At 47.0% G+C, this 26,366-nt stretch overlaps 1 protein-coding gene across 1 annotated transcript in view; it reads right to left on the bottom strand.

Moving 5' to 3' along the window:
* LOC133343973 (tumor protein p53-inducible protein 11-like) overlaps positions 1–25,971 on the bottom strand; it is a 35,535-nt gene extending 9,564 nt beyond the window's left edge. The window contains exons 1-3 of the mRNA XM_061553978.1: positions 25,726–25,971; positions 5,474–5,663; positions 435–493 (exon numbers count right to left, since the gene is read on the bottom strand). Of these exons, the coding sequence (XP_061409962.1) occupies positions 435–493; positions 5,474–5,662 (248 nt within the window). The 5' untranslated portion in view covers position 5,663; positions 25,726–25,971. The remainder of the gene's footprint in view (positions 1–434; positions 494–5,473; positions 5,664–25,725) is intronic.
* Between the last annotated feature and the right edge of the window lie 395 nt (positions 25,972–26,366).

Here is a 26,366-nt window from a genome sequence, read left to right as displayed (position 1 = left end):
TTCCCGTTAGTTTAGACGGTCCCGTTAGTTTAGACGTTCCCGGAGATGGAATCGAATCCCGGCGCTTAACCAGTTCGACACATAACAAGAGTCCAGTACAAGGCACAGCCTGCAACAAGGAGGAGGGGGGGGGGGCAGGGGGAGGTGATTACAAAAAACTCCGCGGACTGAGGCCCTGGCCTCAATACTCCTGGGTCCGTAGATGGGGCACAGGGGAGTGCGTTAACGGACCGTGCGTCACACGACGCAAGGTCATTCCGACCGCACGCCGCGCGATCAAGAATTGCCACGGGTGCCGTCGCTGTGCGAAGGTGTCGCACGGCGGGAACATAAGTGTTCGGTCGCGTTGAGGTTCGTGTGAATGAGAGCGCGCGTGCGTGTGTGTGCGTGCGTGTGTGTGTGCGGCGGTGAACGAGAGACGTGTGTCAACTTGCCTGAGCCCCAGAGGTTCCCGTAGGCCAAACTTTGACTCGTTCCCCAACACCTGGCTTATCTGAGGGAGCGGGAATGCAAAGAGGGGGGGGGGGGGGGGAAAGCAACAACAACAAAATCTGAAAATTGAAATCAACGTGCGACAAGTTAACATTTTTCTTTTGAAGGCTGGCCGCAACCACGAAGACAAGTCCACGGAACGCTCGATACGGAATCGCGATCCTGCGCCGCCAGTGGCGCACAAGCACGAAGAATGACGATAAATAATAAAGAGTAATAATAATGACACCACAGAATGCGACACGTTCGACAGAAACGCCGCCCCAAATGGATGCGCATCTACTGTGGCGGGCGTCGCTTCGGGGCATTGGCCCTTCGGCATGGTGGGTGACATCGCCCCAAGCGTTGCCGATTACATTTGAGCCATTTCTGTTCTTGCGCGGTGAGAGGGGTGCGGCGAATCGTGCAAAACGTAAGCGCAAGACACAATGTAAACACACGAAGAAGGGGAGGCGCACACAACGTCCCAGGGGGCAGAGGAGGCAACACAAAACGCCAAAAACACGCACCGGATCGATGACACTTCCTACAATTTATTCTAACCGTTGATTACACTGGTCAACACACTTTTTCTGGCATAAGCTATTCCAACGGTTATAAGGTAACTTTGGGGTGCTGATTCCAAATCTGGCATCAGTTTTTGTCTATCACATCTTTTGAGATATCAAATATTGCATTTTCAATAAAAACTGCAGAAAAAATATATAAAATAAATGTGGATATCTACATAAAATGATATTATAAACACACTATCCTAAAAATACAGCACCATATTTTAACACTAAAGCAGTCACTGACTCGCAACAACTTGCAATCATAAGTGACAGAGTTAATTTCGGGTAAAATCAATGAAAATGGGGTATGCCGATAGTATAAAAATGAGATGTGATAGAGCAAATCTGAGATCAGATTTGGAATCAGCACCCTGAAATTAGTCTAAAACAGCTGCAAAAGTCCAGGCCAGAAAAAAAATGTTTTTTTTTGTTGACCAGTGTTATCCGAGTGGTTACTGAGAAATAATTAGACACGACTGGTGGGTCGCCACTGTGTGTAATCCAACCACCATCCTACAGGTACGCAATATTCCGTCGTGCTATCTGTTGCTTGTATTCGCACCGGATGGGCTCACAGTGATGACATCACCTTTAATCAGAATCAGAGAGGGTTTTATTCGCCATGAAAGTTCGCACAGACAAGGAATTTACTTTGGCCGGAAGGTGCATACGTTCAACATTTAGGAATCTTAAATCTTAAATAAGTGGTCTACAAGTCTAACTATACTAAAGGTACAAGTCTAACTAATACTAAGGAGCTAAAGTATGTAAAAAATTGAATAAAATAAAATCTAAAATATACAATAGCTATAATATACAATATAAAATTATAAAAATTAAAATAGGTTAACATAGTGGAAATATATTTACTCTGTTTAAAGACCGAAACAGAATGGACTTTTCTTCAAAATAATGGCTAAATCGCCTGACAAAGCTGGTTGTTGTATTCACCAGCGAAACGTCGTGCTCCAATTGTAAATGCTGTGGGGTTACTCTCCAACGCACCGGTGAGCTGAAGTAGTCACTAATTGGCACGTTTTGTTTACGTGACAAACCTTGCTATTTCGACACGATCTAACCCCCCCCCCCCCAAAAAAAAACCCTCTATTATACTCTAGAGAATAGCTGTTGCTGAAAATGTACTTCGGTTTTTGTGGTTGGTGTTGTTGTTGTTGCCGGCTACTAATACGACGGCGGTGCTGGTGGTTGTCACTGAAGTATTTCCAGCCTGTGGTGCCTTCATTGTGCCCTTCATCAACGAACGACGGCGCGGCCTGCAGCTTGCGGACAGCCGGGGACACGGTCTTAGGACAAACAACACAAACACACACACACAAAAAACCCCACCATGCTACTGGGTTTCACAACCGCTCTCATCTCTGGGTTGAAATTACGGCTCATTGAAAACACGTTCGATTTTTTTTTTGCCGTGCTGCACTCAAAATCCTTTAATTCAACGGGCTATTTACACTTCAGAGAGCGGTACGCACGTGGGCGGGCGGGCGGGCGGGCAGGCACCTGCGTGCGTGCGTGTCGGGGGTCCACGTGCACTCGTCTATTGAGCGAGGCCGTGAATAGGCGACGTTCATGGAACGGACGGAAACCCGTTCTAGCGGAGCCGTGGAGGTCGTGGAGGGTGAGGACGTGGAGGTGTGGTGAGGACGTGGAGGGTGAGGACGTGGAGGTAGTGGTGAGGACGTGGAGGTAGTGGTGAGGCTGGGGTGAGGACGTGGAGGTAGTGGTGAGGACGTGGAGGTGGGGTGAGGACGTGGAGGTAGTGGTGAGGACGTGGAGGTATGGTGAGGAGACGTAGGTTGAGGACGTGGAGGGTGGTGAGGACGTGGAGGTAGTGGTGAGGACGTGGAGGTAGTGGTGAGGACGTGGAGGTGGTGGTGAGGACGTGGAGGTAGTGGTGAGGACGTGGAGGTAGTGGTGAGGACGTGGAGGTAGTGGAGGACGTGGAGGTAGTGGTGAGGACGTGAGAGTGTGTGAGGACGTGGAGGTAGTGGTGAGGACGTGGAGGTAGTGGTGAGGACGTGGGGTAGTGGTGAGGACGTGGAGGTAGTGGTGAGGACGTGGAGGTAATGGTGATGGGACGTGGAGTAGTGGTGAGAACGTGGAGGGTGAGGACTGGAGGTCGTGGTGAGGACGTGGAGGTGGTGGTGAGGACGTGGAGGTAGTGGTGAGGACGTGGAGGTAGTGGTGAGGACGTGGAGGTAGTGGTGAGGACGTGGAGGGTGAGGACGTGGAGGTGGTGGTGAGGACGTGGAGGTAGTGGTGAGGACGTGGAGGTAGTGGTGAGGATGTGGAGGTAGTGGTGAGGACGTGGAGGTAGTGGTGAGGACGTGGAGGTAGTGGTGAGGACGTGGAGGTAGTGGTGAGGACGTGGAGGTAGTGGTGAGGACGTGGAGGTAGTGGTGAGGACGTGGAGGTAGTGGTGAGGACGTGGAGGTAGTGGTGAGGACGTGGAGGTAGTGGTGAGGACGTGGAGGTAGTGGTGAGGACGTGGAGGTAGTGGTGAGGACGTGGAGGTAGTGGTGAGGACGTGGAGGTAGTGGTGAGGACGTGGAGGTAGTGGTGAGGACGTGGAGGTAGTGGTGAGGACGTGGAGGTAGTGGTGAGGACGTGGAGGTAGTGGTGAGGACGTGGAGGTAGTGGTGAGGACGTGGAGGTAGTGGTGAGGACGTGGAGGTAGTGGTGAGAACGTGGAGGGTGAGGACGTGGAGGTCGTGGTGAGGACGTGGAGGTCGTGGTGAGGACTTGGGAGAGTGAGGATGTGGAGGGTGAGGATTTGAAATCAAAGTTAAACAATAAATTCCCTGCAGCTTGGACAGAATTGTTTTTCGACTGACCACAGTATAATTACACCACCGCTGTCGGCTCGTGGAGGGCCTTAACAACACATGCGGCCCAACCCGACGATTGATCACGAATCATACTATTGGCTGCATTTCATTCCCTGAACGTGAACGCAGTGAATCTATGAACAGGAAGCGAAGCATCAATCTGAAAACTAAAAGCCCCCCCAAAAAAAACCAACTGACAACGGTCAAAATAAACGCGAGGCCCCCCTTTTTTTTCTCCTTCAAAAAATGGAAATAATAAAATGAAATGTTCCCCAGTTTCGCTGCCGCATGGAGCAACAAACGGAGAAGTCGCCGATCCTTTGAAGTGCCCTTTGATCCAATCCCCCCCACTCGATGCCTCACCGCGTTCTTTCCCACTCACATGGGGGATGTACGCACCCCGCGTTCGGGACTGCACGAGCCCGCTAACGGGAACGTAACAATCCTTGCATTGAAATCTACGTTGCGACCGTGGTGGAACGAAAACGTCTCAAAGGGGACATTTTGCTGTTGTTGTTGTTGTTGTTTGGCCTAGGGGACCCACCGAGAGCACGCTTGTCGCTCGATGTTTCCCACAAAGTAAACGCGGAGCTGGCCTGCAACTGGGCATTTCTGTTGTCCTTCCCACACGCCCCTCCGCACCTTTCACAGATGTTCAGCGTGGGCGGATCAGCAAGTTACAACAGCAAAAGAAAACATCAACGACGACACCAGAAAAAAAAAACGTTGGGAGTGCAAAATTGAGAAAAAGCTAAGCAAATCACTGAAATCTAAATACGTAATACGTTAATGCTATGAATCCGATTCATCAAGTTGAGGCAAGGCAGCAAACAACAATAACGAAAAACAGTCACAGACCACACCAAGATAACGCCACGCAGACAGTCCCACAATAACGTGGCACGTGATGGCAAAGTCATCGATGCGAGTGAACGACATAAGCGGTGCAAAACTTTTGAGAAAAAAAACCCGAAACAGGTCACGAAAATAAACGACGAGCGCGTCGCTTCGACGCGTCCCATCCATCGAGCTAGGCCACAGGCCTTGCTCACTTGCCTGTCTCTGTGCCCTCAACTGGCTCCCCATCGCCAGCAGGGTCACATACAAGATCGCCTGCCTCTGCCACCATGCCTTCACATCTGCCTGCCCGCCGTACCTTTTTTCATTATTGACAACTTAGAGCCTCAGCACACGGCAGATGCCTGCTCAGCGCGACTCACGACCTACTCTTGATACCAAGATCCAGGATGGTCACGTCTATGCGCCGCTTCTCGGTGGCAGCCCCAACAGTCTGGAACGCCGTCACCCCTCTGCACATTCGCAGCATCACCTCAATCGCCTCCTTCAAGAAACACTTAAAAACTCACCTCTATAACCACGTGCTTTCCAGTGACTCTGAGCTTGGCCCCGCGCCTCTGAGTTGCGGCCGTTACGTCCGCAAATTTTTCTCGCTTTATGAATTGCATTATTATTATTATCGGCACGCACGCATGTTGAACTTCTTTCGCGCCGTACAATAGCCAAACCCGTGCTTGACCCCGGGGGAGCTGGGGTCGCTCGCCGAGTCCCGTCCCCGCTCACCTTGGAGCGGTGTGCCTCTCCCTCGTCATCCTCGCCGCCGACGCCCAACACCTTGCGTGTCTTGAGGCGGCTCAGCAGGTCCGTCTGGCTGTTCTTCTTGAGCAGGGGGCACGGCGCCTTGGGGGGCGTGGGGCTCGAGCCCGTCGCCTCGATGCAGCCTCCTCCGCCATTGCTGTCCGAGTCGGCCATCCTGGTGGTGGTGGTGGCGGAAGGAAGGAAGATGGGGAAGCATTGGGACGAGACGCGGGTCGTTAATGACAAAAGTTAAAATGAATGCGGTTGATGATAAGGATGGTGGCGACGGTGCAATTTCGTAAACGCGCGCGCAAATATGTCGCGGGCGTAAAATGACCGCGACGCCGAGGCACGGCGAGCCGAGGCCGCTGGTCCCTCGAAAGCCACGGCGAGAGAGGTCGTGGGGGCCTTCAAGCATCTCCTGGAAGGCAGTGGGTGTGGCTGAAACGCCGCTATTAATGTGCCTCGGGGTGATGAAGGCTGCGTTCCAGGTGGAGGTAGCGTCCACCCTGGATGAAACCCTTCACGTAAATGCCCTCTGTTGTCATAGGCAACACCTTCCTACTTATTTCATATTCCGTGGATGGTTCAATGCACGTTGGGTTTTTTTTTTTGCTCTCAACATAATCATATTCTCCATCATAATACGATGGTACCACCTCCGACGACATTTTTCTCATAAGCAGCTACCAGTGTGAGCTTGCTACCGCACATATTTGTGATCTTGAGATGAAATATTTTCATAAAACCGTTGTTAGCAATTGCCACCCTGGGTGATACCGGCAAGCCATTGTTGTTGGGCCCATGGCTGAAGGATCACATATGGTATATTGTACAGGAATATAGCTTTTTCCCCTTAACTCTGGCCAATCTTTTTTTAAACTAATCTCCCGCTCCACACAGTTTTCTGCAGCATGTCGGCCACCTTCTTTCGACCAAAAGCACTTTTTTGTTGCCGAAGAGGACAATTTTCACACACAGTCATGCCAATATAGATATTACAGGCCATAATCAAATGATAATACGTAGCAAGAAAGAAAAAAACCCCAAGAATCCCAGCATTTACTTTGCATGTCAAGACAACCTCACCACTCGCATTTGCACCCACACGACCTTGCGACAAAGCCTTTAATTTAGGCAGCAGACTGTCGGACAGGACGGGTCTTCAAGGCTTTCAAGGTGGCACGCAAAAAAATATAACAATGCAACCTCATACCTGTCAACCTATACGGTTGAAGGAAATTAAGTTGAGTTTTCAGGTCCACACGGCGTACGGCCGTTTCATTTCGGGCAAAAAAATGTTTTCTCCATTTGTTTGTGTTTCTCCCTTGTGGTGGGATTTTGTAGGGATGAACGTTGAGATTTAAAAGGGGGCACGGGGTGACCAAAGATTTTAAGGTTTTCTTGCTGTGCTTTTCACACCTGATGATGATTGCTTGTGTTGCAGTCGAATAGACGTGAGATTTTTATTGTTTTATATTTTTATTATTTTATTGTTTCCCTTCTACGTGACTTTACCGAATGAACCAAGAATATAGTTTTACATTTGTTTACTATATGAAATTTCCTGAAATAATCTTAGCTAATAGACAAAACAAAATGTCCTACTTGTAAAAAAAGTTACTGTATTGACTGTTCCATACTTAACGACTCCAATCTCGAAGACTCTGCATGGGGTGATGTACCAAGTCCTACTGCCGCTCTTGTTTCAACACAACCACGTGTTTGACGATCGCCGGACTGGTTTACAGCCTTTGGAGCGGGTTTTCCGGTTTCGGAACCTGCTAGATAACACTGTGTAAAAGAAAAAAATTGTTCCTGGGTAGTAAGTGTTATTTCCTAATTGTTTATGCCTCAAAAGTATAGAAAATGGCTATTATTCTCCACAAACTTTGCTTTTGTGACCAGAACATTGATATTTTGAAATGTACCTATTTTCCAGAAGATTCCAGATAGATTCAGTGCTGAGTAAACTTGGAGCAACTTCTAGAACATTCTAGAACTTTCCAGTAATATAAATAGTAGTATAAATACAGGGGCCTTAAGCCCACCAGTTCAGTTTAGTTCCAGCTGCCTCAGTGGGTCGATTATAATCGATGATCACATGTAATGGTCACAATGCAATTCGTAACCAGGACAATATAATCCGCAGACACACAGATGACCGTAGAAAAGTCTTGAGACGTGGAGGCAAAGCTCAGCGTCGCTCGAAAGTCGGGCGAAAGAAGTCGGGGAACTTGAAGATGTCTCTATAAAAGTCCGTGTGGGCTGAATGCTGCTCCCGCTGCTTCTGCTGCTATTGCTGCTGTGAATGTTCAGCAGCAGCGGGATTATGGTGATGACGATGGTTGCGTTCCAGACGGCGGAGTGCTGCCCTATGAAAACGACGCCGGGCACTGACCACAGCCCTGCTCCTTGGTATAGAGAGGAGAAGGATGAGTCTGTGAGTCGTTCTGCTGCTACTGCAACTCTGGAGGAGAGTTCCACCGTGAGCTGTCGTGCAGGGCAACCAGAATGACTCTGGAGAGATACGGGGGCTGCGACAGAGAAATGATGCCTGACAGTGCCGGCTCTGCTCCTTCGTGTAGAGAGGAGAAGGATGAGTCTGTGAGTCGCTCTGCTGCTACTGCAACTCTGGAGGAGAGTTCCACCGTGAGCTGTCGTGCAGGACAAACAGAATGAAGAGAGATACGCGGACTGCCACAGAAAAAAGCGATGCCTGGCGGTGCCGGCCCTGCTCACAAGTGTAAAGATGAGGAGGCTGCGAATCGCTCTGCAGCTGCTGTGGAGAGTTCGACCCTGAGCTGTGGTGCAGGATGCAAAGCGTGCTGTTGGAGATACCTTCCCGCAAATAAAACGATTCGTTTTTCCAAGCCCGCGTGTATTATTTTGTTGGCAGATGAATTCCCCCGTTGGGTAAATGGTTTAAAATTTGGTTTTAACACCGATGGGTCCCCACAGTGTAAGAGAAGAGGCCTGCTCAAATATAGGATATTCAGGCACAAAACACTACACGAGGAAATAAACTAAAAACCAAAAACAAATTTGTCGGTTTCAAGGCACGCGTTAACTCTTAATCCATTCAAAATAAAACTTTAATTGTGCCGTTTGTTGGCATTTTGGGCCGTCGGGCCTGTACTTAGCAAACGTAAAAAATATATAAAATATACACAAATCTCTATCATGGGACCTTGTTAGCCAGTATCGAAGTGCGAAAAATTAGAATAGGTTTTACGCTTTCTGGCAATACAACTCGAGGTGTTAAGATATTCAAACACCAAACAGAAACCTTTTTGCAAGGAGTTAAGTCTGCATCAACCACACAGAGTGCTTGTGGTGAACATGCAGACCAACAGAAGGAAGAGTGTTCCAGACGGCCGGAGCAGCGCGTCTGAAAGAGCGCGATGCGGTGACGTCTTTTGTTTCACGAGAGGCGATGACTCTCCTACACAGTTCTAGATTTGAAGCTTTCGTGACTGCAAAGATTCATACTCTTAGTTCTTTCGGTAAAGTCACGTAGGTAAAAAATGAAATTAAACTTAATAAAAATAAAATAATAAAATCACGACGTTTCGGAGGCAACACAAGCCTCCGTCATCAGGTGGGACCGTCACAGCCAGATTTGCATCACTTGATGCAGCAAATCTGTGCGGTGACGGTCCCACCTGATGACGGAGGCTTGTGTTGCCTCCGAAACGTCGTGATTTTATAATTTTATTTTTATTAATTAAAATTTAATTTTTTTCTCCAACACAGCTCGAATGCTCTAACGATGGAGCAGGTTTCTATTGCTCTTTGGTTCTTTCGGTTAAGTCACGTAGATTTTTTTTAAATAATAGCATACAACGTTTCGATTGCACCACAAGCAATCATCATCATCAGGTACAAATGAAAGAGAAAACAAACCTAGTAAACGTAGAAATATAATGCAATACAACACAGAGAGTCGGCTAACATAACAGTCAACACCCTATCTAGTTGATTAACGTTCTTCCAAAGATTGCTAAATTTGAGAGAGACAAAACACAGACACGGAGACACATAGACAAACACATAAGCAGAGAGAGATAACACAGAGACACACAGAAAGATACACACATAGACACACAGACACACACAAGCAGAGGGAGACACACAGAGACACACAGAGAGAGAGACACACATAGACACACAGACATACATAAGCAGAGAGAGATAACACAGAGACACACAGAAAGATACACACATAGATACACAGACACACACAAGCAGAGCGAGACACAGAGACACACAGAGAGAGACACACACATAGACACACAGACAGACACATAAGCAGAGAGAGATAACACAGAGACACACAGAAAGAGACACGCACATAGGCACACAGAGAAACAACGCCTCTGTGTCGAGGCCTTAAATAGAGAGAGAGGGGGGCAGAGAGGTTTCTATTGCTCGTACTATGAATCAGGTTTCTCAAATCGCACCCAGCGGCAAAATGGGTCCACCCAAGTTAAAACGACCAGCAAAGTCGCGTGTGGTGGAATAAAGTGTGGGTACGCACCAACCCTTAACAACGCGTCCTGTCCACGTAAAAAGAAGAGGAGACCAATGATAACAGGGGTTTTCCCCCTTTTTGCTGGCAACAAAACTGAAACCTTTTTACAAGGAATTATGTCTGTATTAACCACAATACTAAGTGGTCAAAATGCAAACAAAAACATACTCTGATAATATATGCATTGCCCTTGAAACTGATTGGTCCACACCAGAGACGGCTTTCTTTTGAGCCTCGTCTCAATTGGTGCTAGACCAGAGGACACCAAAAGGCGTACAGCTCAAAGACAATGTCACTATCAAAGTAATGAGGGCTTGGGGTGAGCATCTACATCATTAGACCTCCTTTGCCAGTACCAAAATATAATAGGGGTTTTCCCCTTTTTTCTGGCCACAAAACTGAAACCTTTTTACAAGGAATAATGTGTGCATTAACCACAATACTTGTAGTCAAAATGCAAACTAAAAACACACTCTCTCCCTGTGGTTGCATAGATTTTTCTCTGGGTTCTCCCGATCCCCCCCCCCCCACACACATTTAGAATCAACATGCGTTTATACTTTTTGGCTGATATAAATGTGTACGTGTTAAGCCACTTCGTTGAGCTTTAATTTGTGGCCAGGTCGCTTCTGAAAAAGATGCTACACAGCTCAGTGGACATTACCTGGTAAAATAAAAATGGTTTGAGTTATTTGAGATATCTTTGCTACGCTACAGCTGATGGACGGGTCTCCACAAGAGTGGGCTCTAGAGGAAATCTGGTCTCCTCTTCATCATTAGACCTCCTTTGCCAGTACCAAAATATAATAATAGGGGGTTTTCTCCTTTTTTCTGGCAACAAAACTGAAACCTTTTTACAAGGAATCATGTTACTGCATTAACCACTATACTTGTGGTTAAAATGCAAACAAAAAACACACTCTGATAAAATATGCATTGTCCTTGAAACTGATTGGTCCACACCAGAGACGGCTTTCTTTTGAGCCTCGTCTCAATTGGTGCTTAGACCATGCATATATTAGAGACACGCAAACTCCAAACAAGGCCGGATTAAGATTGTGTAGGCCCCTGGACTGCAGGTACTGTGAGGCCCCCAGTAATATTTTCAAAAGGGAAACAAAGTTAAAGACAATTTTAATTTATTTTTACAAGGCTAACAACAAATAAAATTCACCATTCACAAACGAAGTAACTTTTCACTTAATCCGGCCCTGACTCCAAATAAACAACAGGCGTCGGGATCGAACCCACAACCTCCTGTATATCTCGCCACCGTGGCGCCCTCCTTAAGGCTTTTCCTTAAGAAGCCTTAAGGAGCCTTAAGTCTCGGGCCTGGAACTTCAAAATGATGTCGTGGGCAAAACAATAAAACAACTATTTGGCACCTCTTCAAGGCAATTCTCTGGTAATAACACTGTCAAATGTGAGCATGTTATCTATCCATCATGGTATTTACGTGAGCCATTTTATGCATGCTTCACGAAGAATCGTCCGTGAAATCGGGTTAAAATCCATTAAAACAAAGTGCGCTCGTAAATTATTGTCGGCGGTGCCCCTCGAGAGAGAATTTTGCGCCCCGGGCACCCACCCTGATTGCCACACCCTCGGTGACCAGGCCTGGGCCAATCACTCGATCGCTGCAGGTGCTGCTGCCCTTAGTAAATCAGACCACCCCCCAACCGCACCCGACTGGGCTGTCCTCGCGAGGGCCAAGAAACGGCTTGATTCCTACCCCAGTGTTGTCCAGAGGGGCACGTGGGCTTCCTGCCGCTCTCACCCCCCACCTCGTTCACCACCATCCATAAGCTCCAGTGACTAGCCTAGTATCGAAAGGAGGAACGTTCCAGACGGCCGCAGAAGTACACCGTACGTAGCCAACCGTGCAAATCGGAGGTGTAACAGACGGACAACAAACTAAACACAAAAAGCAGTTGAAAATTAGTTTTCAATCGCTGTGATTTGAAAAGAGTTGGAGACTGCACTTTAACACCATGGGGCCTAGTAGTAGGTTTTTACCCTTTTAAACTGGTACAAAACTGACACCTTTATTCAAGGCATCATGTTTGCAATAACCACAACACAAGTAGTCAAAAAAGCAAACAAAAAGAAGCAACTCTGATAATGATAATAATATGCACTGTCCTTGAAGTTAATTGGTCCGCACCCGAGACGGCTTTCTTTAGAGCCTAGTCCCCATTGGTGTTGGACCAGATGACACCAGAAGGCGACCTGATGCACGTTTGATGTTGTGAGAAGTGACCTTGTGGCCACACAAAGTGCTTGCCACAGATGAACCACAATACCTTGCCGATCTTGTCAAGGAGGATAAACCATCATCACGCAAACTCCGGTCATCCTCGTAGCAGCAGCAACGGCTTTTGGCTAAGCCATCGAACATAGGCGGTGGTCACCGCATCGCGGCGCTTTCAGATGCGGCCGTCTGGAACGCTCTTTCTTCCGACATTAGGAAGCCGCTGGAGCTGTTAAATCACCCAGACTGAAAACTCGCTTCTTTCGAACTGGCTTTTTTCTTATTAATCTTAATTTTGGAGCTGTGTCGTTTTACATAACATTTCGAAACTTTGCTAGGTTATTTAATTTAGTGTGTTCTGTCTCCCTCTAAACCTGCTTACCTTACTACCCCTCCCTTCGTACTCATTGACATGTAAATGTTTTTCCCTACCCCCTCCCTCTCTCTGCCTCCGCCCCCCTCCGTCTATTTAAGGCCACCCCACAGAGACGATCACCCCTCTCTGTACCTGGGTTGCTCTCTCTATGTATCTTGGTGATATCTGTCTGCTTATATGTCTGTCTATAGTTTTCTGGTTAGATTCTATGTCGCTATTTCATTATACCTGATGATGATTGCTTGTGTTGCAATCGAAACGTCGTATGCTATTATTAATTTATTATTTTATCTTTATACGTGACTTTACCGAAAAAACCAAAGAAGAATTTTTTCTTATTAGTTCGTTGCTCTTTCCCCCGCACCTCCGATTAGCACGGTTGGCTACGTACGGTGCGAAAGAAGTTCAACGTACACACTTACAATGCGTCGTAATACCTTCCCATTTCCACCACTGACGATAGAAGCTTTGGTGGAGGAGGTGCTGTACTCTCACCTATCTCCTCCGTGGAGCAGCCTGCAGATGTCACCATGAATAGCCCTCCTCGCTCTCACCCACGTAGGGTGGAGAGAGAGGCCAGGAGAGGGTTAGGGGAATGGTCAATTTGAGATCAATGCACTGCTGGGAGGGAATTGTGCTCCGATCTTAATTAGTTATGAGCGCTACACAAGAAGCGGTTAAAACAACCGGATTTTGTCCCATTTTTTTTGGGCAAATAAAAAAAAAATTCGTTTAACCACTCGTTCGGCCTGTTTTTATTTATTTCGATTTCAGATAAAATTTTCCCATTTGACAGTTTACATTTCTGTTGGAAGGATTAATTAAGCATGAATGCAATGAAACGTTGCAATTTCGGTTCGGTGGTGAAACCGCTGATCTATTTTTAACACGATACAATTAAATATAATCATTTACCAAATACACTACAATGCGGCACAACACAATGATTACATAATAATACATTTTCTAACGATGGTATAAAATGAATAAAAATGTACAATTGTAAGAGAGCACCATACAATACGGCACGATATAATTACCTAGCACAACACTGCACGTGCATCGGTGAAGCATGTCAGTGGAGGCCGTAATTAAACACTTTTTTTTGGTCGACACGGTTGATGCTTCACGTGGGTTTTATTTTAGCGTGTGAGAGTGTTTTTTGGGCCGCCACCTTTGCCTCTGTAGACCAAGCAACCGCACGTAACTCTCAAGTCAGCACTTGGGCCTATTGTCGTGCAGTTACGCTGCAATGAAATTTCAACCCATTACCGGCATCGGATCTCGGTCCCGATTCAATATCCTGCGGCCACCTGAGTACGGATGCCAATTCTTCTGAAGTGTCCGGGTCTTGCCACCCAGGTTTTGCCACCTGGTCTGGTGGCATCCCAGAGATAGGATGAGACCCCCCACCCCTCCCAACGGGATTTGAACTTGCAGATTTCCAAATGTGAGACTCGCACTCATAGTGTGACCGAATGTTTGCACGTCTATTCCGCGTGGTTCCATGCTTCGTTATTTTGTGGGCCAGGTCGCTTCTAATAAAATAAGCTGGGCTTTGCCTTGTAAGAGAAAACAATATAGTTGATTTTTATATTTTTAAGGTCATTGGTTTGACCTCTCCTACGCTTGGCACTTGTGTTTTTGTTAGTGCTTCTTGTTGTTGTTGTAACCTTGTGACCCCGTGCCCCGACTGGACATCTGTAAAAAAACAAGAGCTTTATAGCTCATCGGATTCCTCCGGTATAAATAAATATTCTGATTCTGAATTCATTTACATTTTACACGACGACATTTGTGGAAACTGCATCTCAAAACACCGTGGACTTTCACAGCTTTTTTGCTTTTTTTCACACGGAGGAAACCTTCACCCGAGCGTCTTGTTGCAGCCCCATCGTGTGGCGTGCGGCCAGCTCCAAACACTCCCCCGAACTCATTGCCTGGGACTGAGATCGCGTAATCGGTGGCGCATGACAAACGGGCGACTTCCGCGCATTTCCACATTTTCTCACCTCGAACCGCCAGCCCAGCGGCGGCGTCGTTGTTGTCAATATGCTCCCCCAATTTTTACAAAAAGTGCCTAATCGAGTGCGGCACACTCGCTGCTAATGCGTTTTGAGTAGGCGCTAGCGTGTCCACGACTCCGACACGCGTTGAGCTATTAACAACTCCAACCGCCCTGCTCAATGTGGATATGCGGGCATTGATTATCGGTGCAATGACGCCAATTCAAATCGATGATAGAGATATCTTTTTTTCATTTTGACAACAGCCCGGTATGAGGAATATGAAGGGGACAGAAGCCCAAAAAGCACTGCTCATGGGTTAGGGGGGGGAGGGAAGGGAGAGAAATGATCAACTATTAAACTAAACTCTTTTATTTTTATTTTACCAGGTAAGGCCCACTGAGCTCTACAGCTTTTTCTCAGAAACCACCTGGCCACAGATGATAGCTCAACGAAGTGGGCTCATCACGTGGACATTTGTAGCAGACAAATGCTCTCAACGCGCGATGTTCATTCTCAATGTGGAGAGAGAAAAACCGGAGGACCCGGAGAAAAGTCCACGCGACCACGGGGAGTGAGATACGCAAACTCCAAATATGCAATAGACCCCTCTTAACGGGTGGTAATTGGTTCCACGAAACCTGTCGTGATGTGCTTTGGTTGTTAAGCGAGTATAGAAAATACAAGTTAAAGGCTTAATTCGCTTCGATAGCATCCACAGTTACCCTTTTTCACCCAAAAAACGTACTTTATAATATTTAAACAATGGAGGCACTCACTACTATACACTACACTATATACTACACTATACACTACTATACACTACACTACTATACACTACACATTGGGCTCTGTGGAGGCCCGTCGTTTAGCGATTAGTCGTTAACAGGGGCGGTCGTTCAGAGGGGTTCTACTGCACAGGCGTCAGGGTCGGCATTGAACCCACGACCTCCTGCATACCAGGCGAGGTAGATAACGTCACGCCACCCCACTCACGTGCAGCAGAGTGACACAGACAATGAAGCGGCACTCCGGGGGGCGGGGGGGGGCGCATAACGAGTCACGACGCAGCCTTCCTACTAAACGCGTTCACCGCTTTTTCTGCGCGCGTGTCTTTTTGCCTCCCTAACCTTCTCTCTGGCGCGCGCGCCCTCCCCGCCGCTCTATTGAAACCAAAAGGCGTGCTGCACAGAAGCCGGCAGTGGCTAATCATTTCTCATCATTAACTTCTTGGCCGAGCCGCGAGCAGAGATTTTTTCGCCAACCGGTGGAAAGATGTCATCCTTGTGCCCCCCAAAAAAACCGCCGCCCCCCACCCCCCACTCCTCACCGCTGGCACTGCCCCCCCAAAATAATTGATCCACGAGCCGTCACTGCTTGCTCCGTTTCCACCCGGGGTCGGGAAACCTGCGGACTCCGAGGCCGCAAGCGGTCTCTACAAGGACGGCTTCGTGACCGTTGTTTATTACGAAGCCACCACCGGCTCGCATTCGCGTGCGTTGTGCGGCTCTTGGGATATCGAGTTTTTTTTTTTTCACCGAATTCCCCCCCCAAAAAAATTGGCTCTTCTTCTTCTTGTTGGTACGTCGGTTGGCGACACCCCCTGGTTGCCATCAATCGGCCACCCTTCGGAGTGGGGCAACCGCGCCAGCCGCTCTGCCTGACGGCAACTTTCCTACAGCCACTGGACGCTCACGCTAACTCACTCGCTCGCTCGCTCCCTTTCCTCAGTGATCGTCAACGACAAATTCTAGCAAGAGGCATCCTGGGCCTTCACCTCTTTCATTTACCGAGCAAGCGGCAGCCGGCGGATGACTGTATTGCTTTTTTTACCAGGTAAGGCCCACTAAGCCATACAGATATTTTTCAGAAGCGACCTACGCCACGCTCATTGAAGTGGCTTCACATGTGCAAATGTATCGCAGCCAAATACTCTAAACGCGTGACGTTGATTCTAAATGTGGTGGGAAACAACGGAGGACCCGGAGAAAAACCCACACGACCACGGGGAGAGAGACATGCAAACTCCAAATATACAGGTGTCAGCATCAGAATCAGACCCATGACCTCCTGTATACCAGGCGAGGTAGTTAACATCTCGCCACCGTGACGCCCCCGCCTTGCCTTTGATCGCCAACTCGAACCCAAACTTGAACCGGATTCCCAGAATTCACAAACTGAGCAGCCTTGGTCTACCCCACTGTGTCTGCACGCGGCTCGCGTCACAGATCACACCTCCGGGACGTGTTTGTTTGTTATGGACTACCATCATCCAGTCCCCGAGAGGCAGCACACGTCAGCAGCAGCGGTGGGAAAATGTTGCCGAAATACGGACCCGAGGAATGGTGGCACTTTTGCTCAGAAACACCAAACGTGTCTCTGGCCCCCTTGGGATGAAGTCTCCACCTCTGCATCCTCCTCGAATCCGGACTCGGAATCAGAATCTTTATTTAGACTGGAGGAATCCGATCAGCCACAAAGCTCTTCTTCTTTTTACTACAGATGTCCAACAGGACCTGAGTAGAGTAGAACCCCTCCTTAACGACGGCGATTGGTTCCATGAGACCCGTCGTGAAGCGATTTGGTCATTAAACGAGTATAGGAAATCGACGTTAAAGGCTTAATTCGTTCCGAAACCATTGAAAGTTAACCCCTTTTTTACCCAAAAAACGTACTTTGTAATATTTAAACAATGGATATTCATGGATAAAAATACTAACAAGATTGTGAATACATACAATTCGAATAAACATGGTTAATCAATGCATTAATTAAAAGCCCGTGGAAATGGTGGGTAAGCGAACACAATGGGCTCTATGGAAGCCCAATGTGTTCACTACACTATACACTACTATACACTACACTATACACTACACTACTATACATTACACTATACACTACGATACACTACACTATACACGACACTATACACGACACTATACACTACACTATGCACTACTATAGACTACACTTCTATACACTACACTTCTTTACACTACACTATACACTACACTATACACTACACTATACACTACACTATACACTACACTACTATACATTACACTATACACTACTATACATTACACTATACACTACACTATACACGACACTATACACTACACTATGCACTACTATAGACTACACTTCTATACACTACACTTCTTTACACTACACTATACACTACACTATACACTACTATACACTACACTATACACTACACTATACACTACTATACACTACACTATACACTACTATACACTACACTACTGTACACTACACTTCCTTACACTACACTATACACTACACTATACACTACTATACACTACACTATACACTACTATACATTACACTATACACTACACTATACACTACACTATGCACTACTGTACACTATACTTCTATACACTACACTATACACTACACTATACACTATTATACACTCTACTTTGCACTACTATACACTACTATACACTCTACAATACACTACTATACACTACACTATACACTACTATACACTACACTATACACTACTATACACTACACTATACACTACACTATGCACTACACATTGGGCTCTATGGAGGCCCGTCGTTAAGCGATTAGTCGTTAACAGGAGTGGTCGTTCAGAGCGGTCCTACTCTATTATAAGCCAGAATTCGTGAGGAGGGTAAGCTCGGAAAGATACCGATTTAAATAATTATTAATTCTACTTTTCAAAATAACTCCTCACTTCCTCCCCTCCCCCCAATTCATTTAAACTCGGACCAGAACACGGTTCGCGAGCTAATTAAACCGCCCGCGCCGGGATACGGAGCGCGGATTAATGATCACTTAGCACCCAAAGCGTTGAAGAGATAATTACATTAACATTTTTTTTTTATTCGTACGATCATTTGTGACGATAATGACGTCTTCATTGTTCCACTTTCTCCGTTTCACCTTCAAGAGCTGCCCGAGGTGCCCACATTCTCCAATCACCGCGCAAAAAGTAGCAGCACGTGTGACCTTTCTTCACCTCGCGTGCCATCCTGAGCTGAACTTTGAGTCACCTCTGCTGTGTTAGACGTTTCTGACAAATCGTGGCAAACCGATAATCAATTTTTGATAGATATGTGTGTTAAAAAAATTGCACGTGATAAATCGATAATGGCAACATACAACAAAAAACGATATTAACAACACGATTTACCACTTTCGAACAGACCGCGTGGAAGTCAGTGAACCCATCCCCTTTTAAGTATGTTGAACTTCTTTTGCACAATACGTAGCCCACCGTGCTGATTGGACGACACCTCATGCGGAAATGACCGCAGAAACCTGCTGAAATTATTCAGTCCCAGATTGCTGTGCAGCCGATGGGTTTTGTACAAGAAACACCCTTTTATTATTGTGAGGACAGACAGGTACAGTATGTGGAGGAGATATATTGTCCACTAATGGGATTCATCTATAACTCACCAAATCCCAAATGTGGGCAAAATGTACATCCCATGGTTACAATATGTCTAACGATGCATCTTACATAACAAAGGGACCTTGACATCACAATCACAACGAAGTAAACTATTTTTCCCCCCAAAATAAGGAATGCAGACATTATCAACGCTCTGGTGACCAACATTTTTAGACTAACTAAAACTAAAGTATTTTATTTTACCAGGTAAGGCCCACTGAGCGATATAGTTATTTTTCACAAGTAACCTTGCTCTCACAAATGACAGCTCAACAAAGTGGCTTATATTCTTAGGTTTTTTCGGTAAAGTCACGTAGGTAAAACATCAAAAGTAATAAAAATAAAATAAAACAAAAATCACGACGTTTCGGAGGCAACACAAGTCTCCGTCATCAGGTGGGACCGTCACAGCCGGATTAGCTGCATCAAGTGAGGCAATGATTCAAGATGTAATCCCTTAAAAGCAAGTTGAGGGGGAGGAGAGGGGGGGGGGAGCTCATCAGAATGTGGTAGCCAATGAATGGAACGTATCGGGAGGGAGGGGGGCGGGGCCAAAAGAATGAACGACGGCGTGGACGCGGCTTATCGTGTGGACATGTATAGCGGCAGCCAAATAATCTAAACGCACGTTGTTGATTCTAAATGTGGATGGACAGAACCGGAGGACTCGGAGAAAAATCCCCTCGACCACGGGGAGCACAGGCAGGCGTCAGGGTCGGGATTGAAACCCATGACCTCCTGCATACACAGACGAGGTAGATAACATCTAGCCACCGTGGCACCCTTATATGAATGCACATAACACTTAATTGTACAACGCATTCTCGTGACAAGAAGGCGACTGACCACCAGTGAGCGAGCCCAGCGACTGGAGTGAATTAGCGCATGCTGAATTATCAAACAACCTGACCGCTTAAAATATAACCAGAAGTTCCATTCTGTGTCTCCACGTGAAAAGACACTTTTTTTTACTTAAAGTATGTTATAGTCCATCGGCCTATTGGCTTTCCAGACCAATATTAGGGAACACAAATTGGTTTAAGGGAACAATTCTTGAGCCACTATTCTTAGCTCACTAAAACCAGTCACTCAACATTCGATATCGGCTAGGACATGACCTCCGTGACATGACAGGCACGCGCTCTGTTTTCCAACATTTTTTTTTCCTGTTGTCCCGATTAATTTTCCAGCATACAAGCAGAGGAGGGGAGTCGAGTCAACGACGGAACAAAACACAGGCAATGTGGCCTTAATTCAAGATGTGACCCTTTGCTAATTGCCCGTTCCCATTTGAGGTTTGTTACAGACGTAAATAATAACCATGCGGGTTCAAAATAAATCACTGGGCGGTGGTCACAACTGTGAGCGAATTGAGACATGCCAAAATGGGATGATGTTGTTTCTGTAACTCGTACATGGGGCTACGCATGGTGAAACTACGAACTATTATTTTTTAATTAACGAGGTAAGGCCAACTAAGCTATACAGCTCTTTTTCAGAAGCGACCTGGTCACAAATGATAGCTCAGCAAAGTGGCCCAACATTTAGATATTTATAGCACCAAAATTATCTCAATAATCTCAACGCATGTTTCTAAATGTGGAGAGAAAAACCAGAGGACCCGGAGAAAAAAAGCCATGTGACCACGGGGAAAAAAACAAATATACAGGCGTCATGGTTGGGATCGAACCCATCACCTCCTGTATACCAGGCGAGGTAGTTAACATTGCACCACCGCAGCACCATTGCAATAACAGCACTCACTGCAAGGGTCGTGGCAATCGTAAACAATAATTAACTCAATTTTGCTTACGGCAAATGTCTTCTGCATTATCCATGACGCTTTTTTAAAAAGTATTTATAATATGCACGGATGGTGGACCACTCATATGTTTCGATTTAAAGCTTTCGTGACTGCAGGGATTCATCTTCTTGGTTCTTTCGGTAAAGTCACGTAGAAGGGAAGTAATAAAATAATAAAAATAAAACATAATAAAATAATTTATTAGTTTTATTTTTATTTTTATTATTTTATTACTTCCCTTCTACGTGACTTTACCGAAAGAACCAAGAAGACCACTCATATGTAGTAACGTTGCCACCCGATCTAGCGACATCCACTGCAGGATTCAGTTCAAATCCCCGCGGCCACCATGATAATTACTGCCAATGTAAAATAACCAGAACAATACTTTGAACCATCTGCTTCACAGTGAGTGGATGTTAAAGATCCCCTGACGTCGTAAACAAGAGTAGGTAATTGTGTGCCAGCACCACGATCCAAATATAAAAAAAAAAATTGCACCCCAAATGAATTACTCAATTGTGATCGTACATAGCGTCCATCGCCCCCTACTGGCAGACCAATGCCCCGGGACCAGAGGACGCAACCGGGTACCCGATACCCGTACCCTACCCGATACCCGGGTAGCTGTTTGCGACCCTGGTGCGGCCGGGTACGGGTACGGGTAGGACGTGAGTCACTGGTGAGTAACCATTTGTCACTCATTTCGGGTAGGGTACCGGTACGGGTCGGGAACGGGTACCCGTACCCGGCCGGGTACGGGTACCCATTTGCGACCCTGGTGCGGCCGGGTACGGGTAAGGAATCAAAACCCGTTTGCGACTTCTGCCCGGGACTCATCCTGCTCTCTTCAGCTGTCATCCAGTTACACGAACTCACTCATCCACTCACCCACCGCTCCAGCCACCATCTCACCCACTAATTCGCCCACTACCTCATTAACCCGTTCGTGCCCATGAGACGCAACGATTGCAAAATGTTTAAACTTGAAACCTGAACCGACAATTCTGTGCTTACAATCAGTTTTTGCATCGATGCAGCGCCACTCATAATACTACTAAGAATAATCACTTATTTATCCAGATAAGCCACACTATGTCCGGAGACTCTTCTTTAGGACGGTCCTACATGAGGACGTTTGGCCATTACCAAGGAAATTGGTAATGGGAGCCCATGCAGAACAGGGGGAGAACATACAAACTCCACACGGAGAGGTGCCATAGTTGGGAATTGAACCCAGGGCCCTGTTGTTGTGAGGGACAAACGTAACCACCACGCTGCCCTTCCGCCTCAGCCTTTCTCGTACAATTAATCTCAATATTAGAAAAAAAAATTATATAACAAAATGTCTGCCGGTTGACCAAAACCTCAAATCGGTACAAAAAAAATAAGTACCCGGCAATTAATTTAATTTAAATATTCATAACCACAACCATCATCAGCATTATCATATTAATTAAATTACTTTAACATGAGCAAACCATATATCATCACAAAGTGCAGACTGAAATATTGATCAAATAATGAAATTCCAGAGATGCATTGCCCTTTATTTTCATTACGTGAAAAACAAACAGCAATTATACCTTGGTTGTCTCTCTCGATGTGTGGCAGGAGCGGTGGTGCAGCAGTTAACGTACTGCACCACGAACCTGGCGACCAGAGTTCGATTCCCACCCACGGCCAACACCAGCTCCGTTTATCTGAACCGGTCCTGGGCCTCGTTCCCCTAGATCGACTCAGCCTCAAATGAGTACCTGGTGCGGTGTTTAAAATCATCGGAGACAAAGGCGGCCGCGCGTGGTGCTGGCCACTCACCCCCCTCGTGTGCCGTGCCGCCGGCCTTGATAGGTGCTCGCTAAGAGCACTTGTCCCAACAGTCTGCTAAAGCTATACGGGGAATCTTTGTCTTTGTTTACATAACCGGGTCAAAATTGTGTGAGCCGTGTTCTCTCCTTTGTTGTCCAATGTTTTCCATTCTGTGTGTCTGTGTGTGTGGGGAGCGGTGGTGGAGCGGTTAGCGCGCTGTGCTTCAAACCCCGGCGACCCGAGTTCAATTCCCGCTCATAGCCAACACCGGTGACTATTAACTCCCCTAGGTCGACTCAGCCTCAAACGAGTACCTGGGTGCGGTGTGTAAACATCGCTACTGGGGAGACAAAGGCGGCCGGGCGTGGTGCTGTCCACTCACCCCGTGGGGTGTGCCATGTCGGCCTTCATAGGTGCCACTCGCTAACACCACTTGCCTCAACAATCTGTTAAAGGCCATACGGGGGCTCTTTGTCTTTGTGTCTTTGTGTGTGTGTGTGTCTCCCTCTGTGTCTACGCTGACTGATTGCTTCGTGGTTAACCTAGGGCCGCGTACCTTCCTCTCACCGGTCCAACCCCAGCCGCTCCAACATTTTGCACGATTGCACTTGATTCAAATTCACGGTGACCTCGGTGACAGCACCCGATATAGCTCGACTCAACAAACGCCTCTTTTTTTTTCTTGGTTCTTTCGGTAAAGTCACGTAGAAGGGAAGTAATAAAATAATAAAAATAAAACATAATAAAACAATTCTCACGATTATTTTATTTTTACTTCCCTTACTTCCCTTCTACGTGACTTTACCGAAAGAACCAAGAAGATGAACCCCTGCAGTCACGAAAGCTTTAAATCGAAATTTAAACGCCTCTTTGCTCCCTCTGAAACCAACGTTCGCCCGCTAACGGCACAACATCCAAATCCACGAGCGGCATTTTACATTGTGGAAATCTGAATTTCACCGGTGACCATCTTCAGCCGGCCAAAAATGCCTTTGACCGCGGCTTAAACTAAAAAACTAAACAGCTACCCCGAATGAAAAAGAGCCATTTGGCAGCATTTATTTTAATCATTATTATTACATAATTCCAATTAATGCAGGACAAAGCCCCCACCCACCCCACCCACACCCTCTCCGTACGCAAAAGAAAAATTGCAACGACAATTATCATTTCTATTAACGCGCGCCCTTTATGCATCGACAGCGGCGTCGCCGCCTCTGCAACAACCACATGCAACGCATTCGAAGCCTTGGCCAAGTAGCCGCAGCAGCATCATCCCCCCCCCTGGTATCGACATCGGCCCGGTGACACTTCACTGGCACGGGTTGCAAGGGACACTCGCTCCTTGCCACGCGCTCGCGTCTTGCGAGCGAGCGAAAGAGCACCGCCACTCCGCGAAGCTTTCTTCCCAACCCGCTGGCCTTTGAAAGGGCCAACGTTGTCGGAATCTACCATTCGCCTTCCCATCGAGTGGTGCAGTCCCAAACGAATGCTATTTTTACTCAGCCTACCCCGGAGGGGAGGGGGGTGGGGGGCGGGGGATGGCGCAGGGCCGAGTCAATCCTGATTACGATGAGAGGAACTCGCAGATCTTACGACCGATGCCGTCGTTTTTCACGACAGCCACGGGAACATTTTGCCCCAGCGTAGCGGTACCGTTGTCGTAATTAATATTCTATGCAACGCAACTAAAGCGAGAGATATATGTATATATTTACAACGACAACAACAACAAAACATACACGATATTAATCTAATCGCTGCAACCCCCGCCCCACTCCCCCCCCCCCCCCCCCCCCCAGTACGCATTGCATGCAATATTGTGTCTCGCTAATGGGGAGAAAACCGTGTATTCGTGTCTTCTGTTACCACGATACAATTCCCAGCCATCGCCTTTGTCATCGCAAACTCTCATCATTTTATTTCTCCCACGATGTATTGAAATTGCTCGTCACGTGTGTGTGTGTATTTTTTTAAAAAAAGCATTATATATCATCATTATTCCATTGTCACCTTCCCTAGCCCTCCCACATCGTCACCATGACTTCCATATGTTAATATGCAACGTTGAGCGCATCATCCACGTTCATCATTAACCGTTCTCGCGTAATCAGCATTCCGCAATTCTCTCGGTTATATTACCGAGAATAAATAATAATAATAATGTTCATTCATTATTCATAGCCTCAATCGTTCCCGAGTAAGTACACCATGCAGCAAACGCCGTGAACATCGTCATCATATCGGTTCACTACCGTCTATCGTTAACACCATACGTATGCTCGCAAATTATCCACATGGAATACACAATGCACCATCATTATCTGCGGTATACCAAGCAACGTTGCAATTTTTACATTTGCATATCATTCGGAGGGGCATTTCCCCCAATTCCTAATCATTACACCCCACGATACCAGCATTTTCAGAATCCTCAAATATCATCCGAAATCAAATCACATTGTGTCCACTCGAATCATATCGGTTATTCATCTGAATCGTCGCAATGAAACAACAACCACCACCACCACCATCATCATCCCCGCCACCACCGTCGCCTCCATCACATACGAGCCCTGCCGTTGTGGTTGCCGTTATGGGCAAGGAAGGGAGCGCTTTGCCTATGTTCGCCGTTAAAGGTGAGAAAACAAGACGCAATCCGCCCCTACGCTTTCCCAAGCACCAGTAGCAGCACCAGCCAGCAGGCAGTAGCAGAATTATTCATTAGTATTTTTCTCTTGAACTTAAATATCTCGGGCAGATACAGCAGCCTTCTTCGTATGCCAAGTCATCAACGGGTACAATAAAATAAAAAAACCCACTATACCGTTATCAGAAAAAAACAACAAAAACACACCACACAGATATGACAATTTATTTTAAATGTGTTTTTTTTCCCCCAATCCCAGGCACAATCCCGTAGCACTTATTTATTTATTTACGGGTCATTTTTCTTTTTTTTTTCTTGCGACCACAAAAAAAAATCGTCTTGAAGCGCTCTCACCTGCAAGCGAAGATCAGCCTCGTCGCGAGTGATGACGAGATGACGCTGATGCTGGGTTTACTGTAAGATCGTGCTTGTATATTTGCGGTCTCTGCTGCTGCTGCTGCTATTACTGCTGGCTGCTGTGTGCGCGCGCGCGTGTGTTAACCCACGACAGCGCTGTGCGTAATCTCCTCGGCGTGCAGGCGTCGCGGATGACGCTTCGCTCGGTGGCTCCGTCGCGTGCGCGCGCGCGGCCACCGGCGATCCGAGTTTTACCGTAAATTCTCGACTAAAGGAGGCCACCCTAAAATCCTACTTCATTTGTTTCTGTCACATCCTCCACCCCCCCACCCCCATTATCCCCTCCTCCCCTCCTCCCCCACCAGATGCCCCCCTAACCCGCCCCCCTCCTCCAATATTATTCGTGCTTCTCTCCGTTCTATCGTAATGGAGATCGGGGGCGACAAGCGGGGTGGGGGGGGAGCTGTTCCTTGTCTCTGTCTTTTGTTGTCGTTCGCTCGGGCCGCGTGACGGGGGAGCTGCTTTTCGCCACCCCCTCCTCCTCCCTCCCCCCCCAGCGGTCGTTTTAACGCAGCCGGCTGCCGTATATTCTGTAAGCGAGGCGTACCGACCCGAACAAAAATACGGACAAAAGACTC

The sequence above is a fragment of the Lethenteron reissneri genome, chromosome 2 (assembly GCF_015708825.2).
Source record: "Lethenteron reissneri isolate LAM-NWPU_2019-01 chromosome 2, ASM1570882v1, whole genome shotgun sequence".
In the NCBI taxonomy this organism is placed as follows: Eukaryota; Metazoa; Chordata; class Hyperoartia; order Petromyzontiformes; family Petromyzontidae; genus Lethenteron; species Lethenteron reissneri.
The sequence above is the reverse complement of the archived record's forward strand: the minus strand, read 5'-3'. Positions and strand labels throughout refer to the sequence as shown.